The sequence below is a fragment of the Gobio gobio genome, assembly GCF_949357685.1.
Source record: "Gobio gobio genome assembly, chromosome: 15".
Lineage (NCBI taxonomy): Eukaryota > Metazoa > Chordata > Actinopteri > Cypriniformes > Gobionidae > Gobio > Gobio gobio.
In genome coordinates, this window is record NC_137108.1 from 52,505,471 (window position 1) to 52,523,595 (window position 18,125).

The 18,125-nt window shown below is 39.3% G+C and overlaps 2 protein-coding genes across 2 annotated transcripts in view; one reads left to right on the forward strand and one right to left on the reverse strand.

Moving 5' to 3' along the window:
* gpsm3 (G protein signaling modulator 3) overlaps positions 1-2,305 on the forward strand; it is an 8,348-nt gene extending 6,043 nt beyond the window's left edge. Inside the window, exon 5 of the mRNA XM_079836631.1 lies at positions 1,458-2,305. Within this exon, the coding sequence (XP_079692757.1) occupies positions 1,458-1,595 (138 nt within the window). The 3' untranslated portion in view covers positions 1,596-2,305. The remainder of the gene's footprint in view (positions 1-1,457) is intronic.
* Positions 2,306-5,622: 3,317 nt separating this feature from the next.
* The window catches only part of ext1a (exostosin glycosyltransferase 1a), a 96,757-nt gene continuing 84,254 nt past the window's right edge, over positions 5,623-18,125 (reverse strand). Inside the window, exons 9-11 of the mRNA XM_079837338.1 lie at positions 15,580-15,740; positions 15,333-15,504; positions 5,623-11,221 (exon numbers count right to left, since the gene is read on the reverse strand). Of these exons, the coding sequence (XP_079693464.1) occupies positions 11,036-11,221; positions 15,333-15,504; positions 15,580-15,740 (519 nt within the window). The 3' untranslated portion in view covers positions 5,623-11,035. The remainder of the gene's footprint in view (positions 11,222-15,332; positions 15,505-15,579; positions 15,741-18,125) is intronic.

The window sequence follows — 18,125 nt, forward strand, 5'->3', positions numbered from 1 at the left end:
AATGAGCTTAGTTACTGTCCACCTCTGCTTCTAACACATCAACTCTGAGGACTAAATGTTCACTTGCTGCCTAATATATCCCACCCACTAACAGATCATCAGTGCTATTCACTGGTCATAATGTTATGCCTGATCGGTGTATATGAGTTATGGCAAGTTCTCTATGATACGCATTGCAATATGATATCAATGAGGAAAAATTACTTGTGGTGTTTTTATTGCTTAAAATTGGACACTATAACACTATAATCATTTTTTTAAATTTATTATTATTTTTTAAAGTTTGTTGCCTCGAGGACACATTATACCATAACAGACAAATTGAAACATTTGACATTTTCATGTAGAAAAATGTAGAAATTATATATTTATTGAAAACATCAATTTCTTTATCCAGACACTTGAACAAACACATTTATCCAGTTTTTATTGAATTATAATAAAAAGTAACATTTCAAATTCAGCCGTTGCTCTCAGGCGACAATTAGGCCCACACATATTACATTATTAAAATTATTATTATGATTATGAAAACAGCTGATCGTCATTTTAAAAACAATTATGATTGATTTTTTTTTTTAACCAGGCCCATATTAACATTTTTAAATTATTATAATCATTACTATTATTTAAAAAAATATATTAAAAAGTCAATTGTTTAAAAAATTAATTATGACTTTTTTTTCTACAAGGTCCACATATACTGTATATATATATATCATTTATTTTTTTTAAATTTTTTAACTAGGCTCACATATATTATTTTTTTTTATTAAAGTTTTTTATTCAAAATTATTATTATTAAGTTTTTCATTTTTGTTATGAAAAAAGCTGATCGTCATTTTAAAAACAATTATTTATTTTTTTAAATAAAATGTTATAAAATGTATTAAAAAAATTATTAAATATTTATTTTTATTTTTAAAATGACTATAATAATTACTATTATTATTTAAAAATTAAATAGTTTTAATAATAATTATGATTTATTTTTATTTTTTTTACCAGGCCCACATATATATATATATATATATATTTAAAATTATTATTATTTCGTTTTATTATTATTCTTATGAAAAAAAAGCTGATCATAATAATTAAACAATTATGTTTTTTAACTAGGCTCACATATATTACATTTATTTTTATTTTAAAATTATTATTATTATTACGTTATTTAATGAAAAAATCTGTGCGTCATTTAAAAAACAATTATGATTAATATATATTTGTTGTTACCAGGCCCATATTTATTATTTTGAAAATTAAAAAAATATATATAAAAAGGTTTTTTTTAATAATGATGAGTTATTGGCCTATATGATTCAAATTTTTCATAAATTAAATATTAAAATTATTATTATTTTATTAATTTTTTTTGAGCAGACCCTGTATAAGTCATATGAAAGCATGTGATGATGTGGTGTGATAGAGTGTGTGTGCTGGTTGTGTGTCAGGCTCAGGGCCGTCTGGAGGAGCAGCGCAGCTCGGCCCCGGGCCCCATGGATGATGAGGATTTCTTCTCTCTGCTGCTCAAGGTCCAGGGCGGGCGGATGGATGAGCAGAGGACAGAGCTGTCCAAACCGGTCCATTAGTACTGCAGCGGATTATAGTGTGTGTGTGTGTGTGTTCCTGAGGAGACTCCAGCATATTATAGTGTGTGTGTGTGTGTGTGTGTGTGTTCATGAGGAGACTCCAGCGTATTATAGTGTGTGTGTGTGTGTGTGTGTGTGTGTGTGTGTGTGTTCCTGAGGAGACTCCAGCGTATTATAGTGTGTGTGTGTGTGTGTGTGTGTGTGTGTGTGTGTGTGTGTTCATGAGGAGACTCCAGCGTATTATAGTGTGTGTGTGTGTGTGTGTGTGTGTGTGTGTGTTCATGAGGAGACTCCAGCGTTAGTGGACTGGTACTCCCTACGTTATGGGGACAAAATGTCCCCCCACAAAGATGGCAATATTCAAAATCCTCATCCTTGTGGGGACATTTTTAGGTCCCCATGAGGAAAACATCTTATAAATCAGACTCAGTGATGTTTTTTGAAAATGTAAAAATGCAGAATGTCTCCTGTGATGGGTAGGTTTAGGGGCTGTGTGTGTGTGTGTGTGTGTGTGTGTGTGTGTGTGTGTGTGTGTGTGATGGGTAGGTTTAGGGGCAGGGGCAGTGTGTGTGTGTGTGTGTGTGTGTGTGTGTGTGTGTGTGTGTGTGTGTGTGTGTGTGTGTGTGTGTGATGGGTATGTTTAGGGGCAGGGGCAGTGTGTGTGTGTGAGTGTGTGTGAGTGTGTGTGTGTGTGTGTGTGTGATGGGTAGGTTTAAGGGCAGGGGCAGTGTGTGTGTGTGTGTGTGTGTGTGTGTGTGTGTGTGTGTGTGTGTGTGTGTGTGTGTGTGTGTGTGTGATGGGTAGGTTTAGGGGCAGGGGCAGTGTGTGTGTGTGAGTGTGTGTGAGTGTGTGTGTGTGTGTGATGGGTAGGTTTAGGGGCAGGGGCAGTGTGTGTGTGTGTGTGTGTGTGTGTGTGTGATGGGTAGGTTTAGGGGCAGGGGCAGTGTGTGTGTGTGTGTGTGTGTGTGTGTGTGATGGGTAGGTTTAGGGGCAGGGGCAGTGTGTGTGTGTGAGTGTGTGTGAGTGTGTGTGTGTGTGTGATGGGTAGGTTTAGGGGCAGGGGCAGTGTGTGTGTGTGTGTGTGTGTGTGTGTGTGTGTGTGTGATGGGTAGGTTTAGGGGCAGGGGCTGTGTGTGTGTGTGTGTGTGTGTGTGTGACGGGTAGGTTTAGGGGCAGGGGCAGGGGCAGTGTGTGTGTGTGAGTGTGTGTGTGTGTGTGTGTGTGTGTGTGTGTGTGTGTGTGTGATGGGTAGGTTTAGGGGCAGGGGCAGGGGCAGTGTGTGTGTGTGTGTGTGTGAGTGTGTGTGTGTGTGTGTGTGTGTGTGTGTGTGTGTGTGTGAGTGTGTGTGTGTGTGTGTGTGTGTGTGTGATGGGTAGGTTTAGGGGCAGTGTAGGGGGATAGAATACACAGTGTGTACAGTATAAAAACCATTACGCCTATGGAAAGTCCCCATAAAACATGAAAACCCAACGTGTGTGTGTGTGTGTGTGTGTGTGTGTGTGTGTGTGTGTGTGAGTGTGAGACTCTTCCACATGTCCATCAGATCAGATGAGCAGTATAAGAACACTTGCACTACTTCTCAGCTCATGTGTTTTGCTTGACCCCACAGACACAGAATCTGCTTTAGATGTGCAGCTCATGTGAAGGATCTTTGCCTCTGTCTGTTATGTTGACATGAAAATAAATGTTTGAATGTTTATTATAATGTTAACTGTTTTTATGTAACACACGTGTGTGTGTGTGTGTGTGTGTGTGTGTGTGTGTGTGTGTGTGTGTGTGTGTGTGTGTAACGTTCCCTGAGTAACCACGAGGTGGCGGCAGAGACCAATCATGTTAGTCTCAATGAGGAGGATGAAGGTATAAACACACTCTCACCCATCAGGCATAACATTATGACCAGTGAATAACACTGATGATCTCCTGTTAGTGGGTGGGATATATTAGGCAGCAAGTGAACATTTAGTCCTCAGAGTTGATGTGTTAGAAGCAGGAAAAATGGGCAAGCGTAAGGATTTGAGCGAGTACAGAGGGAAAGTGAATGCCATTCTTCTGATGATGTCACCAGTACATTATGGGAAGTGTTCCCGGTTCCGGCTGACCTAGTTAATGCAGCCTAACAATCATTGAAAACGTGTTTTATGTGTATGCCACAGTAAAGAGATGTGTATATATTAGTGGTGGGCAGTTATTGGCATTAACGTGAGACTCTTATCTGGTGATTAAAAAAATATCGCCGTTAATCTATTCTCAAAGTTGGGTTGGGAGCTGGGTCTATACTACGCAAGCTATGATGACTTTCACCTTGATATTTTAGCGTGGATTTATGCCTAGCCGAATTGCACTGTAGGGGCGAGAGAACGAGTCTTCGAACCTGTGTGCATGCCTACTAGTGTTGTCAAAAATATAGTAGAGCATTACAATAATCTACAGCTCATCAACGACTCAACTCACTGTCATTGAGAGCATGTGCCGTAATTTAGAGATATTTTTAAGATGGTAGAATGTGGTTTTACAGATGCTAGAAACGTGGCTTTCAAACGAGAGATCGGTATCAAAGAGTGTTTATATTTGGACTATTTTTAACGGCGGAGTAACCCAGAACCTGCGTGACGCGTCATAGACATAAACAGAGAGAAGTAGTTCCGGCTACAATGTTCTTCTGCGAGATATAAAACTACTCATTTAAAAATGTTGATTACACATTAACAATGTATTTTAAGTCTATTGCAAAATATGCATATTCAAATATTTAAGTATTTTAAGAGTGTAGAGTCGATTACATAATTCGCAGCGCTTTAGGGAGTGGGCGGAGCTAAAGAGCTCTTTTGGCACGTGATTGGTGGAATTTTATGAACAGCATCATGGGTAATGTAGTTTTTCACCCAAAAAAAATTCTAAGCTGAAATAATGCGGGTTGACGGCTTTAACCCCTTAACTGCTGGCGGGACACCTAGCGCTCTTTTTTTTTATCACATTTTTTTCGTATCATATATTTGAGTAATTATCATAAATTAGCTATCATTGGAAAGCTTACGAACACAAAATTCAACCTGTGAAACCCGCTTTGAAATTGGACGTTGCGTTACCATGGAAACGGTACTTTAAATTCTTCTAGCGGGCTCCTCCCCCTTGTGGGCGATGTCATGTTTCATATTACAAAATGTATTTTAACTACTTTATAATCAAAATCTTTTCTAATCTTGACAAAACACATATCGTCGGAAAGATCTGGGTCTCAAGCGTCCATATTTGGGGACTGTTTTGTGATGGAAGTGACATTTGGACAGACATTTACAAGAATATGCTTTTTTTTTTTAAACGATAAATGGAATATTTGTGATAGCGCCTAAACAAAATCTCGTGGGAACTTAAATTTTTGTGATATCAACTTCAAATTTGGAACACAACTTGGTTAGACATATGGCTTTGATTTTATAGTAATTTTTTTTGTAAAATATATATTTTATATAAAATAAAAAAATATTTAGTACAGTATTTTTCATTTGCAGCAAATATAAACTTACATAACTTTTTCATACTTTGAAATGCTTTCACTTCAGCAATAATCTGCAGAGTGTCTTCTTTAATCAAGACTAAATTTAGGTCTATATTCCTAAGCATTCTTGAATTACAGCCCTTTAAGTTTGGATAGTGCATTTTCATGACTATTCTCAAAAAGGGTGGTGACAGTTACAGTACAGCATCATGAGTAATGGTAAAGTTTTTCACCACAAAAACATGATTATTTTAAAACTAAGTAGAAATAATGCGGGTTGACGGCTTTAACAGAAGCAAATATCATCGATTAACAACCTCGTCGCTCACAGTGGCGCTGACTTTAACGCTTTATAAGTTATCGTTATAGATCATAGTTTCCCTGAGGAGAAAATGAATGAGTTTAGCTGTTGCCTCAGACTAGACTGCACTGTACCTTTAAAGAAACAGTACACCCGGAATATACCGATCAATACAGAGAACATAAAGATCATTCACACTTGATATAAACAAAACAACAACACACAAATGTATCAAATATCATTTATTTCTTTTTTTATAAAAGCATTTTTTTTATATCTTAAAAAATCAGAACTTTCATTGTATTGTCTGTAATGCTGTAAAATAAAGGAATCCAAGGATGAAGCAAAGAGTCAAGATAAACCGAATCCTCATGTGCGCTAAATACACATCCCATCATGAGGCCGAAGATGCGTTTCCTACAGGAATGTCAGTACTGTAACCGTCAGGAAAACTCCAGTGTTAGACAAGGACAACTAAATCCAGGAGCAAGAACAGATGAGGAGGAGATTGTGCTAACAAAATAAGAGAAAAGGCACGTTCGCTGAATCCTGATATACCCTCACCATATCTGGACAGTTTCCACTCAATTCATGCACACGAGCTCAATTCTACATTAATGTGGCAACCGTAAACACTTCTGAATAATGTGCTTCTCGTCTTCAATGATTTGGTGTTCTGCATTTTCACTTTTCAACGCTCTTGTGGAAATAGCATAAACCAATCAGATGATCGCCATGCAAATATATAGGATTAGGTAAATATGATCAAAGACGGCTGGAAAAAAAAATCCTTAAAAAAAAAAAAAATCACACAATTCTAACCTTTCTTTGAAGTAAAACCTGAAAGTGGGGGAAACTCATGATGATCTCTGAAGAATATTCCCATTTTTTAGCACACCAGGATCATGAAATGATCCAGCCATGACTTCCTGTTGCACAGGGGTATAAGAAGAAACACAAAGGCCAAATCCCCTTAAAGGGCTCTTATAATGCCCGTTTTCTCTGATGTCTCCAGAGTGTGTGTGTGTGATGTTTCAGCTCAAAATACCCCACAGATCATTGTTTATCGCATGTTAAAACTGTCATTTTGAGGGTGAGCAAAAACACACCGTTTTAGCGTGTGTCCCTTTAAATGCAAATGAGCTAGTGCTCCCCGCCCCCTTTCCGGAAGAGGGCGGAGCTTCAAGAGCTCATGTTAGCAGCTCTGATTACCTCACACACACACACACACACACACACACTGAACATGTCCGAAACTGTTCAGCCTTTTCTGATCAAACCGGAGTCGGACAATGATGGAGAGACTCCAGAAGAAGAGAGAACATGTAGAACGAGACAGAACGTTCCTTAACCGGAACAATCTGTTTTATTCCAGCTTCAGGCATTCTTTTCTTATCAAGTTTCATAAGAAAGCGACATTTCAAATAAAAAGCTGAGAAAATCACGCTTTTGCTCAAAGACTACATTTAAGCCGTGCTTTTATTGCTTGTTTCTGCTTCTCTTTTGCATGTGTTTTGATCAGGAGATTCTGCACTCTTTCAGAAAATGCGTAATAGCGCTCTCTACCGTATAACAGTGAAAACAGAAAAAAAGGGGGATTAGTTAAGAAGTTCCAGTCAACTAAAGATGTTATGACTGAATTGTTTGCTTTATTTCATGTTTAGCTTCTTATACCTTTTACTTATACTTTTGTATAATTGATCAAAAATAATCATGTCATGTCATTTAATGTTATCACAGTGATAATCATATGCACACTTGTCGGAACCAGATATTAATATATGATTCATATAAACCAGATTTTCTCCTCATTGTTGTCACTACTAGAGCAAGCTCCTGATTGGTTAACGCGGCCAGATATCCGCCAAAGTTCAGATTTTTCAACTCGCCTCATTCGCGCCGCAGAATGTCTATAAGTGTCTTTGCACTGACTTAACATGTAAATCACTTGCGCGAATCGCTTCATTCGTGTCCGGTGTGAACACACCATTAGGCTCAGAAAGAAAGAAAAAAAAGACCAAACAGCTCCTACATCACCACATGTTGTTTAGGAGGGTTTCCTCCTCGCTCATCCTGAAACAAACTCCAGCATATTCAGAGTCAGACACGACTGGAGCTTCAGACGGACCTGGTTCTGTGGTCACATGACACTAAATCAAGAGCAGGGATATAAAGCAGCTCATATCCACGGTTAAACACACCGCTGGATCTTTAATGTTTTGGGCCTATTTTTTTGGTGGAGGTCCTGGACTTCTTGTTCAGACACAGGGCATCACGGATTCTAGCAAACACCAGCAGATAAAACATCAAAACCTGACGGCCTCTGATAGAAATCTTATCATGGGCTGTGGTCGGATCTTCCCTCAGGACAACAATCCAAAACAAACATCAAAATCATCACAAACGTGTCACTGAGCACAAAATGGAGGCCGTCCCAGTCCCTGAGCTGAACCCTGTAGAGAACGAGTGATGAGCTGAAGAGAAGAGCTGGGATCTGAAACCCATCAGGCACTCAGAGCGCTTCTCTTTAGTATTTAAGTGTTTCATTAAAGGTGCTAATAATTATTATGGTCTATTCCCCCACTCTCAATTGTTTTACTTCAATGAAAGGTTTGATTTTGTGTGAATTTTTGGAATGAAAGATCAAAAGGATCAACGATGCTTTGCTCATATTTACCTAATAATTCTGACCTCGTTATCGTCACATGATCCATCGCATCATCCCTTCAACTATTGTCTTCAATCGGGAAAATGTTCTTGCAAAAGTTCTGTATACGGTACGCCTGTAGGGACATTTAACCGTAGTCAGGGTGGACACACATCTCCCCTCACTAAAGACCATGTTCAAGTCACTTTTGCATCATGGGACAATGTTGGTTCTGAACAGAAAATCAATGGCAGACGTCCTGGAGCTCTGAATGGATGACCCTCTCCTAATCAAGCCTGTTTTCATTGATTTGCTCTTTTTATCTTCCGTCTACATTGAGAGTAAATGCGAAACTAGTGTTAAATATCCTTAAAATGACGCGGGTCATTGAGCGTGTGAATCTAGAAATACATCCCATCCACGCAAATAACAGTGGCTGTGTCACATGACTGACATGTGTGGGGTTTTAAAGAAAGCAAACAATGTGCTAACGTTCAGAACTGTTAGCGTAAACAGATTTGGTGTGTGTGTGTTAAGTCCCTCCATGTTCAGTCCATAAAGTGAAGCCACTGCATTAACAACTAGTTACTAGTTAGAAGTGTAAAAGCGGTTCTCTGAACTCTTCCTGTGTGAGAAGTGGAGTGACATCTGAATCCTCAGCAGTGTGAACACATTACAGCGCTGAGAGCCGTCGGGTTTAACAGCGTGTCCTAACCAGACGCGACAGTGAAAGGCATCTTTCCCATGTTACTCAGAGCTTTGGTCAGTGTTATTCTCTATTTCTGCGAACAACAAAACAATCTGACAATGATAATCTCAGATACTGCTCATGTGCTTTATTTAATCATACATTCATTTCATATGAGTTTGTGTGGCTGTGATTTTTGATTGATTTAGTTATGAGTGCAGAACTATTGCAGAGAGACTCCGCCCACACTCTCTTCTAATTGGCCGTGATTTTAGATTTGGTTGCGAGTGCAGACTCTTGCAGAGACTCCGCCCACACTCTTCTAATTGGCCGTGATTTCGGATAGATTTGGTTGCGAGTGCAGAATTATTGCAGAGAGACTCCGCCCACACACTCTTCTGATTGGTCGTGATTTCGGATAGATTTGGTTAAGAGTGCAGTGAGCTTGCAGAGACTCCGCCCACACTCTCTTCTAATTGGCCGTGATTTCGGATAGATTTGGTTGAGAGTGCAGTGAGCTTGCATAGACTCCGCCCACACTCTCTTCTAATTGGCCGTGATTTCGGATAGATTTGGTTGAGAGTGCAGTGAGCTTGCAGAGACTCCGCCCACACACTCTTCTGATTGGCCGTGATTTCGGATAGATTTGGTTGAGAGTGCAGAACTATTGCAGAGAGACTCCGCCCACACTCTCTTCTAATTGGCTGTGATTTCGGATAGATTTGGTTGAGAGTGCAGTGAGCTTGCAGAGACTCCGACCCACACTCTCTTCTAATTGGCCGTGATTTTAGATTTGGTTGCGAGTGCAGACTCTTGCAGAGACTCCGCCCACACTCTCTTCTAATTGGCTGTGATTTCGGATAGATTTGGTTGCGAGTGCAGAATTATTGCAGAGAGACTCTGCCCACACACTCTTCTGATTGGCCGTGATTTCGGATAGATTTGGTTGAGAGTGCAGTGAGCTTGCAGAGACTCCGCCCACACTCTCTTCTAATTGGCCGTGATTTCGGATAGATTTGGTTGCGAGTGCAGAATTATTGCAGAGAGACTCCGCCCACACTCTCTTCTAATTGGCCGTGATTTTAGATTTAGTTGCGAGTGCAGAACTCTTGCAGAGAGACTCCGCCCACACTCTCTTCTGATTGGCTGTGATTTTTGATTTAGTTACGAGTGCAGAACTATTGCAGAGACTCCGCCCACACTCTCTTCTAATTGGCTGTGATTTTAGATTTAGTTGCGAGTGCAGAACGCTTGCAGAGACTCCGCCCACACTCTCTTCAAATTGGCCGTGATTTTAGATTTAGTTGCGAGTGCAGAACTCTTGCAGAGAGACTCCGCCCACACTCTCTTCTGATTGGCTGTGATTTTTGATTTAGTTACGAGTGCAGAACTATTGCAGAGACTCCGCCCACACTCTCTTCTGATTGGCCGTGATTTTAGATTTAGTTGCGAGTGCAGTGAGCTTGCAGAGACTCCGCCCACACTCTCTTCTAATTGGCTTTGATTTTTGATTGATTTAGTTACGAGTGCAGAACTATTGCAGAGACTCCGCCCACACTCTCTTCTAATTGGCCGTGATTTCGTATAGATTTGGTTGCGAGTGCAGAACTCTTGCAGAGACTCCGCCCACACTCTCTTCTGATTGGCTGTGATTAGTGATTGATTTTGTCATGTCTAGATAATAGGATCTTAACGCATCGCGTCTGGTTAAGACACAGTGTAAATCCTCAAATATAAAAATAGTACAATGATGTCAGTTTGACAAAGTACACAAAAAGGCTCGCACAGAAAGGAAAAACTAAAACTTTGGGCCAATTTGTGGAACACCTAAACTGAATCCAAATATAAGCAGCATGAATACAAAACCCCTTTGGCCTCCCAGATGCAGTGGATCTGAAAGCTCAGGCACTGTGACGTGTGTGTGGTGTTTCGCTCGCCCTCAGCGAAACACACGTCTGACATGACCCAGAGGATACACCGATGTGTGTGTGTGTGTGTGTGTGTGTGTATGGCTGCCCGGCATTGGCGAGGTTGCCATGGTCACAGCTGTCATTGGCTAAGCATTACAGAGGGGGTGTGGAAGACAGAAAGCGTGTGTCTTTGTGTTGCGCTAAACTCATCCAAATGCCAAATAACGTCAATGCGGCCTCCGCTCGAGCCTTTTGATTTCACACAGCTGTAGTTCGGGACGTCTCTGACAGACACAACACCCCCCCCGTCCCCACGCGGGTCCCCTGAGGGTCTCCGGGCCCCGGTTCTGAGGGTCTCCGGGCCCCGGTTCTGAGGGCCATTCACAGGGAAGACTCTGTCAGAGGCGCTCGATGTCTCTGTACTTCTTGCGCAGGATTGACACCTGGTCCTTGAACAGAACGGGATCCAGTCTCATCTGCGAATGGACCAGGGGCATCGTGCCAAACCAGCTGGCAAATTTGTTCATGCACGTCTGCCGCTGGGCAAAGTGGTCAGGGTCCGCCCAACGAGACGCCCGGGACGTCTGCGGAGGAAAGAGAGCGGTTAGCGGCTGTTTCAAGATGGACGTCTTCGATTGTTATAGACGGCTGTGGTCAGCTGACTGCTGAAGTTTAAAGGATTAGTTCACTTTTAAATAAACTTTTGCTGATAGTTTCCTCACCCCCATGTCATCCAAGATGTCCATGTCTTTCTTTCTGCAGTCGAAAAGAAATTAAGGTTTTGGACAGGGGCGCCGCAAGCAATTTCGGGCCCTATGAAAGAATATGATGTCGGGCCCCTACCGCACCAACGTAGCTATCCAAAATCTTTGTCTGCAATTTAATAATACTGACCAATTAAGCTCCGCTCGCTCAACCCAGAATGCCCCAATTGGCTGATGAGACATTGATTAAAATTAAGATCAAATGTATACAAAACGAAATTTACTTTAAAGAACGGCTTTCTACAAAACTTAATGAAGTGGTGACAATCATGTCTGACCCACTCAATGTCTTCTGGCACTGCGCATCTTATGATGTGTCCTTTTTCACTCATGCTGTTCACTTTTCATACTGACAACATAGATAGACATAAAAAATAACATTATAATATTTAAACATAAATATAAAACTAAATACCATTTCTTAGTTGCTAAAAGAAGTATAGTAGCGTCCAATACAGAGAATTTTCATGTCGGAGTGAATTTGAGCAAAAGTCGTTTTACCCCATGAGCTTGAGTGGTTCGTGTGTGGAGCGTTTTGTTGCATTTTGCCGGAAATGCAGAAATAAGCCATCATTTAGTTATATTTGTAACTCTTTGGCAGATTATACATTTATCATTTCTATTACATTACTACTAGTACTATTACTACTAATAAAACCAATCTCTGGGGGCCCCAAACGTGCAAACCATCAGTTTCTGAGAGAAACCCAGCAGTATTTATGCTATTATTTTACCTCTTATCAGACGAGCGTGATCATCTCTGAGCTCCGCCATAACTTCCGGCAAGTGAGGTCAAAATACGAGCCTGGTCATAGATATATCGATAGTAGATGCCTCATTCTACTGATCCATGCAGTCGCTAATGAGGCATCTACGTATACATCTATGACCAGGCTCGTATTTTGACCTCACTTAGCGGAAGTTATGTCTGAGCTCAGAGATGATCACGCTCGTCTGATAAGAGGTAAAATAATATCATAAATACTGCTGGGTTTCTCTCAGAAACTGATGGTTTGTCTAGATCAGACCCTTATTCATCATCTGGTGTCGTTTAAAGCCCTTTGAAGCTGCACTGAAACTGACCCGTTTGGAGCCCATTGAAGTCCATTATATGGAGAAACACCCTGAACTGTTTTCATCCAAAACCTTCATTTCTTTTCGACTGCAGAAAGAAAGACATGGACATCTTGGATGACATGGGGGTGAGGAAACTATCAGCAAAAGTTTATTTAAAAGTGAACTAATCCTTTAAGATGTTCTTTATATTCTGTGAAGTATGAGGATTTTTACCTTTAAAGACATTTTTTAACAAATGCATGCATCAAATTCTTACATTTAATCAGAATAATAAGACACAATAGGGCTGTTACCAATCAAATGAATTCAGTATAAACAAAATTCAGAGGGACAGGGATGTGTTTAACCCTCACATGCAGAAATAATGTGCTGATGTCTTAAACATATCATGTTGAATACTGATTTAAAATTGAGATTATTTAAAAAAGACACTTTAAATGTGAAATGAACCGCCAGTAGGTGGCAGTGAGTCACTGTTAATGAGTCATTGATTCATCTCTTAATGAGTGAATCATTGAATAATTCATTCAACCGATTCATTCAAACAGCTCAGTCATTCAGGAACAAAGCATTTGACTCACTTAATGAGTGAGTCATTGAATTATTCATTCAACTGATTCATTCAAACAGCTGAGTCATTCAGGAACAAAGCATTTGACTGTGTTAATGAGTGAGTCATTGATTCATCTCTTAATGAGTGAGTCATTGAATCATTCAGTCAACCGATTCCTTCAAACAGCTGATTCATTCAGGCACAAAGCATTAGATTCTCTTAATGAGTGATTCATTGAATCATTCAGTCAACCGATTCATTTAAACAGCTGATTCATTCAGGAACAAAGCATTAGATTCTCTTAATGAGTGAGTCCAGGGTTCTTGCAGGTTTCAGAAAGTCAAATTTAAGACCTTTTTAAGACATTTTAAGACCATAAAGATTGAAATTTAAGACCTATACGACGAATTACCAAAATTATTTAAATCAAAGAAATAATAAAAAAAGCAATGACATTAGTAACCCTTCACAGCCAACCACGTGCCAAATGCCCAAAACCTTAGGCCCAAAATGAAAATAGGCTAAAACAAACTTGCCCTCAAATAGAATAGATTACAAAACAGTATATTAATATCCTAATAGAGATTGAACAGGGGATGCTCTAGGGAGATGCACGATTTGGGGAAGATTTCTAATTGCGATTATTCTGGTTAAAATGCTTTTTTTTTTTTTAAAGTGTAAAGTGTATGCATATAACATTTTATATATTAATGTTTATATATTAACAAGACTTATAATAATGATTATATTCAATAAATACAAATATTTAACAAAATTAGAAATATTACTATTACAATAACATTTTAATTATTAAAAAAAAATAGAGTATTTAAGAATAAATATAACAATATAATAATAATACTAATAAAATAACATTTATATTTTACAGAAAACTTATTTTACAAAAAAAAAACCTGCTGGGTTACCTGTTAATATGCAGACAGCCTATGACTAAAAATCATTAGAAAGGTCTAAAGATTTATTGTAAAAAATTAAATATAAAAAATAAAGAAATTCTGTGCTTTTTATCTGTGATATAAATTTCTTAAAGTCTATGTATTTAATATGCAATATGAGCCTCTTATGCATCCACTGTGGGGGAAAAACTGTACATTAGAGAAAAACATATGGGTTGTCATATACATTTTTTTAGAGAGAAGTATTATTTTTCATATTTGTTACCCAAACTTTCATTCATACTGGAAGCCAGAGGGCGCCCTCGAGCAGAAACTCCACAGCGATGTAGGATAAACTGAAGATAGAAACGCTTTGACTGATGAAACGAAGACAATAAACACGACTGCATCAAGCTCTGGTGTATTTGAGTTCTTCAAGCCTTCACTATTGTCATAATAATAAGGTATGCAGTGCTGATTGAGTGCAGACTTTATCACTGTTTAGAATTATATAAAACAATGCATGTCTGCCTCATTCTGTCCAGAAAAATACAACATTATTAAATGTAGACGTATTTTGCGGGCAGGTAATTGCATTCATCACGGGATTTGTAGTTTTATCACCGAATACGTGTACCAACACCCCCAGAAAGAACTACAACACCCCCAGAAAGAACTACAACACCCAGAACGAACGCTCTGAGGGCGGAGCAAAGACTCTAGATCTCCGCTTTGAGCTCCGCTTTCGCCATTCGATACTTTTTTGCTACAGTGTAACGTTAATAACTTTCTGCAGCCAGCATTTCTGGAAATGAACGAGGATAACACTTTTTTAAAGAACTAACTAAATTAAAATTAAGACCGCAGGGTGAAAATCTGGCCGTTTTTAAGACATTTTAAGGCCTTAAATTTAAAAAATTAATTTTAGACATTTTAAGACTTTTTAAGACCACGCGGGAACCCTGGAGTCATTGAATCATTCATTCAACCGATTCATTCAAATGGCTGATTCATTCAGGAACAAAACATTTGACTCACTTAATGAGTGAGTCATTGAATCATTCATTCAAACGGCTGACTCATTCAGGAACGAAGCATTCGATTCTCTTAATGAGTGAATCATTGAATCATTCATTCAACCGACTGATTCATTCATTTACATTTAGTCATTTAGCAGACGCTTTTATCCAAAGCGACTTACAAATGGGGGCAATAGAAGCAGCTAGAGCAGCAAATAGAAGCAGCTTCATTCAGGAACAAAGCATTTGACTATCTTAATGAGGTGGTCATTATATTATGCCTGATTGGTGTATATATCGCACACCCCCAGAAGCATGTTTTATTTTGGTTTCAGTGACCTTCTTGTGTTTTTAACATCAGTGACAGAATTACAGTGATCATGTACCTGTCCCATCATCGTCTCCTTGTACTGTTTCTTCTGAGTGACCTTGATAGGCGGCATCTTAGTGACCGCAGACACCAGGAAGTTCATGAGGATGTCTTCACAGTTGGAGAGCTGGTCCACCATAGTCTTCAAGCTGCCGGGCAGGTAGTGTGTGTACAGGTAGTGATAATACCTGGATGAAGAGGAGACTGACGTTAAACACACGAGGGGGCGGAGCTAGTGTGCTGAAGTTAGGGATTTAACGGACCTGTGGTAGAAAGCAGCTCCAGTCAGCACCATGGAGTAGTCATTGGTCCATTTGGAGGTGTAGCCCCAGCGCTCCTTGTTAGAGTCCCAGAAATGGCTCCGTGCAGGATATCCCACAATCCTCTCTGGGAAACTTTGCCAAACGGTAAAGGCGAAATCCACCTGTGGGAATGAGGGAGTAAACTGGTCATGCACACATAAACCATAACACTTCACAGCTAATGTTCATTTACTAATACATTAGTTAGTGGTCAAGCGATATCTCTAGAGCAGGCTGAACGATGACCCATTTAAAGGGACAGTTCACCCAAAAATGAGCATTTTCTGATTATTTATTCACCCCAAAACCATCCCAGAAATTACAGTTCTGGAGGAAAACATTCCAGGATTTTTGTAATTGAATCATTCATTCAACCAGCTGATTCATTCAGGAATAAAGCATTTGACTCTCTTAATGAGCGAGTCATTGAATCATTCAGTCAACCGATTCATTCAACCAGCTAATTCATTCAGGAACAAAGCATTTGACTCTCTTAATGAGTGAGTCATTGAATCATTCAGTCAACCAGCTGATTCATTCAGGAACAAAGCATTTGACTCTCTTAAGGAGCGAGTCATTGAATCATTCAGTCAACCGATTCATTCAACCAGCAGATTCATTCAGGAACAAAGCATTTGACTCTCTTGATGAGTGAGTCATTGAATTATTCAGTCAACCAGATGATTCATTCAGGAACAAAGCATTTGACTCTCTTAAGGAGTGAGTCGTTGAATCATTCAGTCAACCAGCTGATTCATTCAGGAACAAAACATTTGACTCTCTTAAGGAGTGAGTCGTTGAATTATTCAGTCAACCGATTAATTCAACCAGCAGATTCATTCAGGAACAAAGCATTTGACTCTCTTAATGAGTGAGTCATTGAATCATTCAGTCAACCAGCTGATTCATTCAGGAACAAAGCATTTGACTCTCTTAAGGAGTGAGTCGTTGAATCATTCAGTCAACCGATTAATTCAACCAGCAGATTCATTCAGGAACAAAGCATTTGACTCTCTTAATGAGTGAGTCATTGAATCATTCAGTCAACCAGCTGATTCATTCAGGAACAAAGCATTTGACTCTCTTAAGGAGTGAGTCATTGAGTCATTCAGTCAACCGATTAATTCAACCAGCCAATTCATTCAGGAACAAAGCATTTGACTCTCTTAATGAGTGAGTCATTGAATCATTCAGTCAACCAGCTGATTCATTCAGGAACAAAGCATTTGACTCTCTTAAGGAGTGAGTCATTGAGTCATTCAGTCAACCGATTCATTCAAACAGCAGATTAATTCAAGAACAAAGCATTTGACTCTCTTGATGAGTGAGTCATTGAATCTTTCAGTCAACCAGCTGATTAATTCAGGAACAAAGCATTTGACTCTCTTAATGAGTGAGTCATTGAATCATTCAGTCAACCAGCCGATTCATTCAGGAACAAAGCATTTGACCCTCTTAAGGAGTGAGTCGTTGAATCATTCAGTCAACCGATTAATTCAACCAGCCAATTCATTCAGGAACAAAGCATTTGACTATCTTAATGAGTGAGTCATTGAATCATTCAGTCAACCAGCCGATTCATTCAGGAACAAAGCATTTGACCCTCTTAAGGAGTGAGTCGTTGAATCATTCAGTCAACCGATTAATTCAACCAGCTAATTAATTCAGGAACAAAGCATTTGACTCTCTTAATGAGTGAGTCATTGAATCATTCAGTCAACCAGCTGATTCATTCAGGAACAAAGCATTTGACTCTCTTAATGAGTGAGTCATTGAATCATTCAGTCAACCAGCTGATTCATTCAGGAACAAAGCATTTGACTCTCTTAATGAGTGAGTCATTGAATCATTCAGTCAACCAGCTGATTCATTCAGGAACAAAGCATTTGACTCTCTTAATGAGTGAGTTACTGAATCATTCAGTCAACCGATTCATTCAACCAGCTAATTAATTCAGGAACAAAGCATTTGACTATCTTAATGAGTGAGTCATTGAATCATTCAGTCAACCAGATGATTCATTCAGGAACAAAGCATTTGACTCTCTTAAGGAGTGAGTCGTTGAATCATTCAGTCAACCGATTAATTCAACCAGCTGATTCATTCGGGAACAAAGAATTTGACTCTCTTAATGAGTGAGTCATTGAATCATTCAGTCAACCAGCTGATTCATTCAGGAACAAAGCATTTGACTCTCTTAATGAGTGAGTCATTGAATCATTCAGTCAACCAGCTGATTCATTCAGGAACAAAGCATTTGACTCTCTTAATGAGTGAGTCATTGAATCATTCAGTCAACCAGCTGATTCATTCAGGAACAAAGCATTTGACTCTCTTAAGGAGTGAGTCGTTGAATCATTCAGTCAACCAGCTGATTCATTCAGGAACAAAGCATTTGACTCTCTTAAGGAGTGAGTCGTTGAATCATTCAGTCAACCGATTAATTCAACCAGCAGATTCATTCAGGAACAAAGCATTTGACTCTCTTAATGAGTGAGTCATTGAAT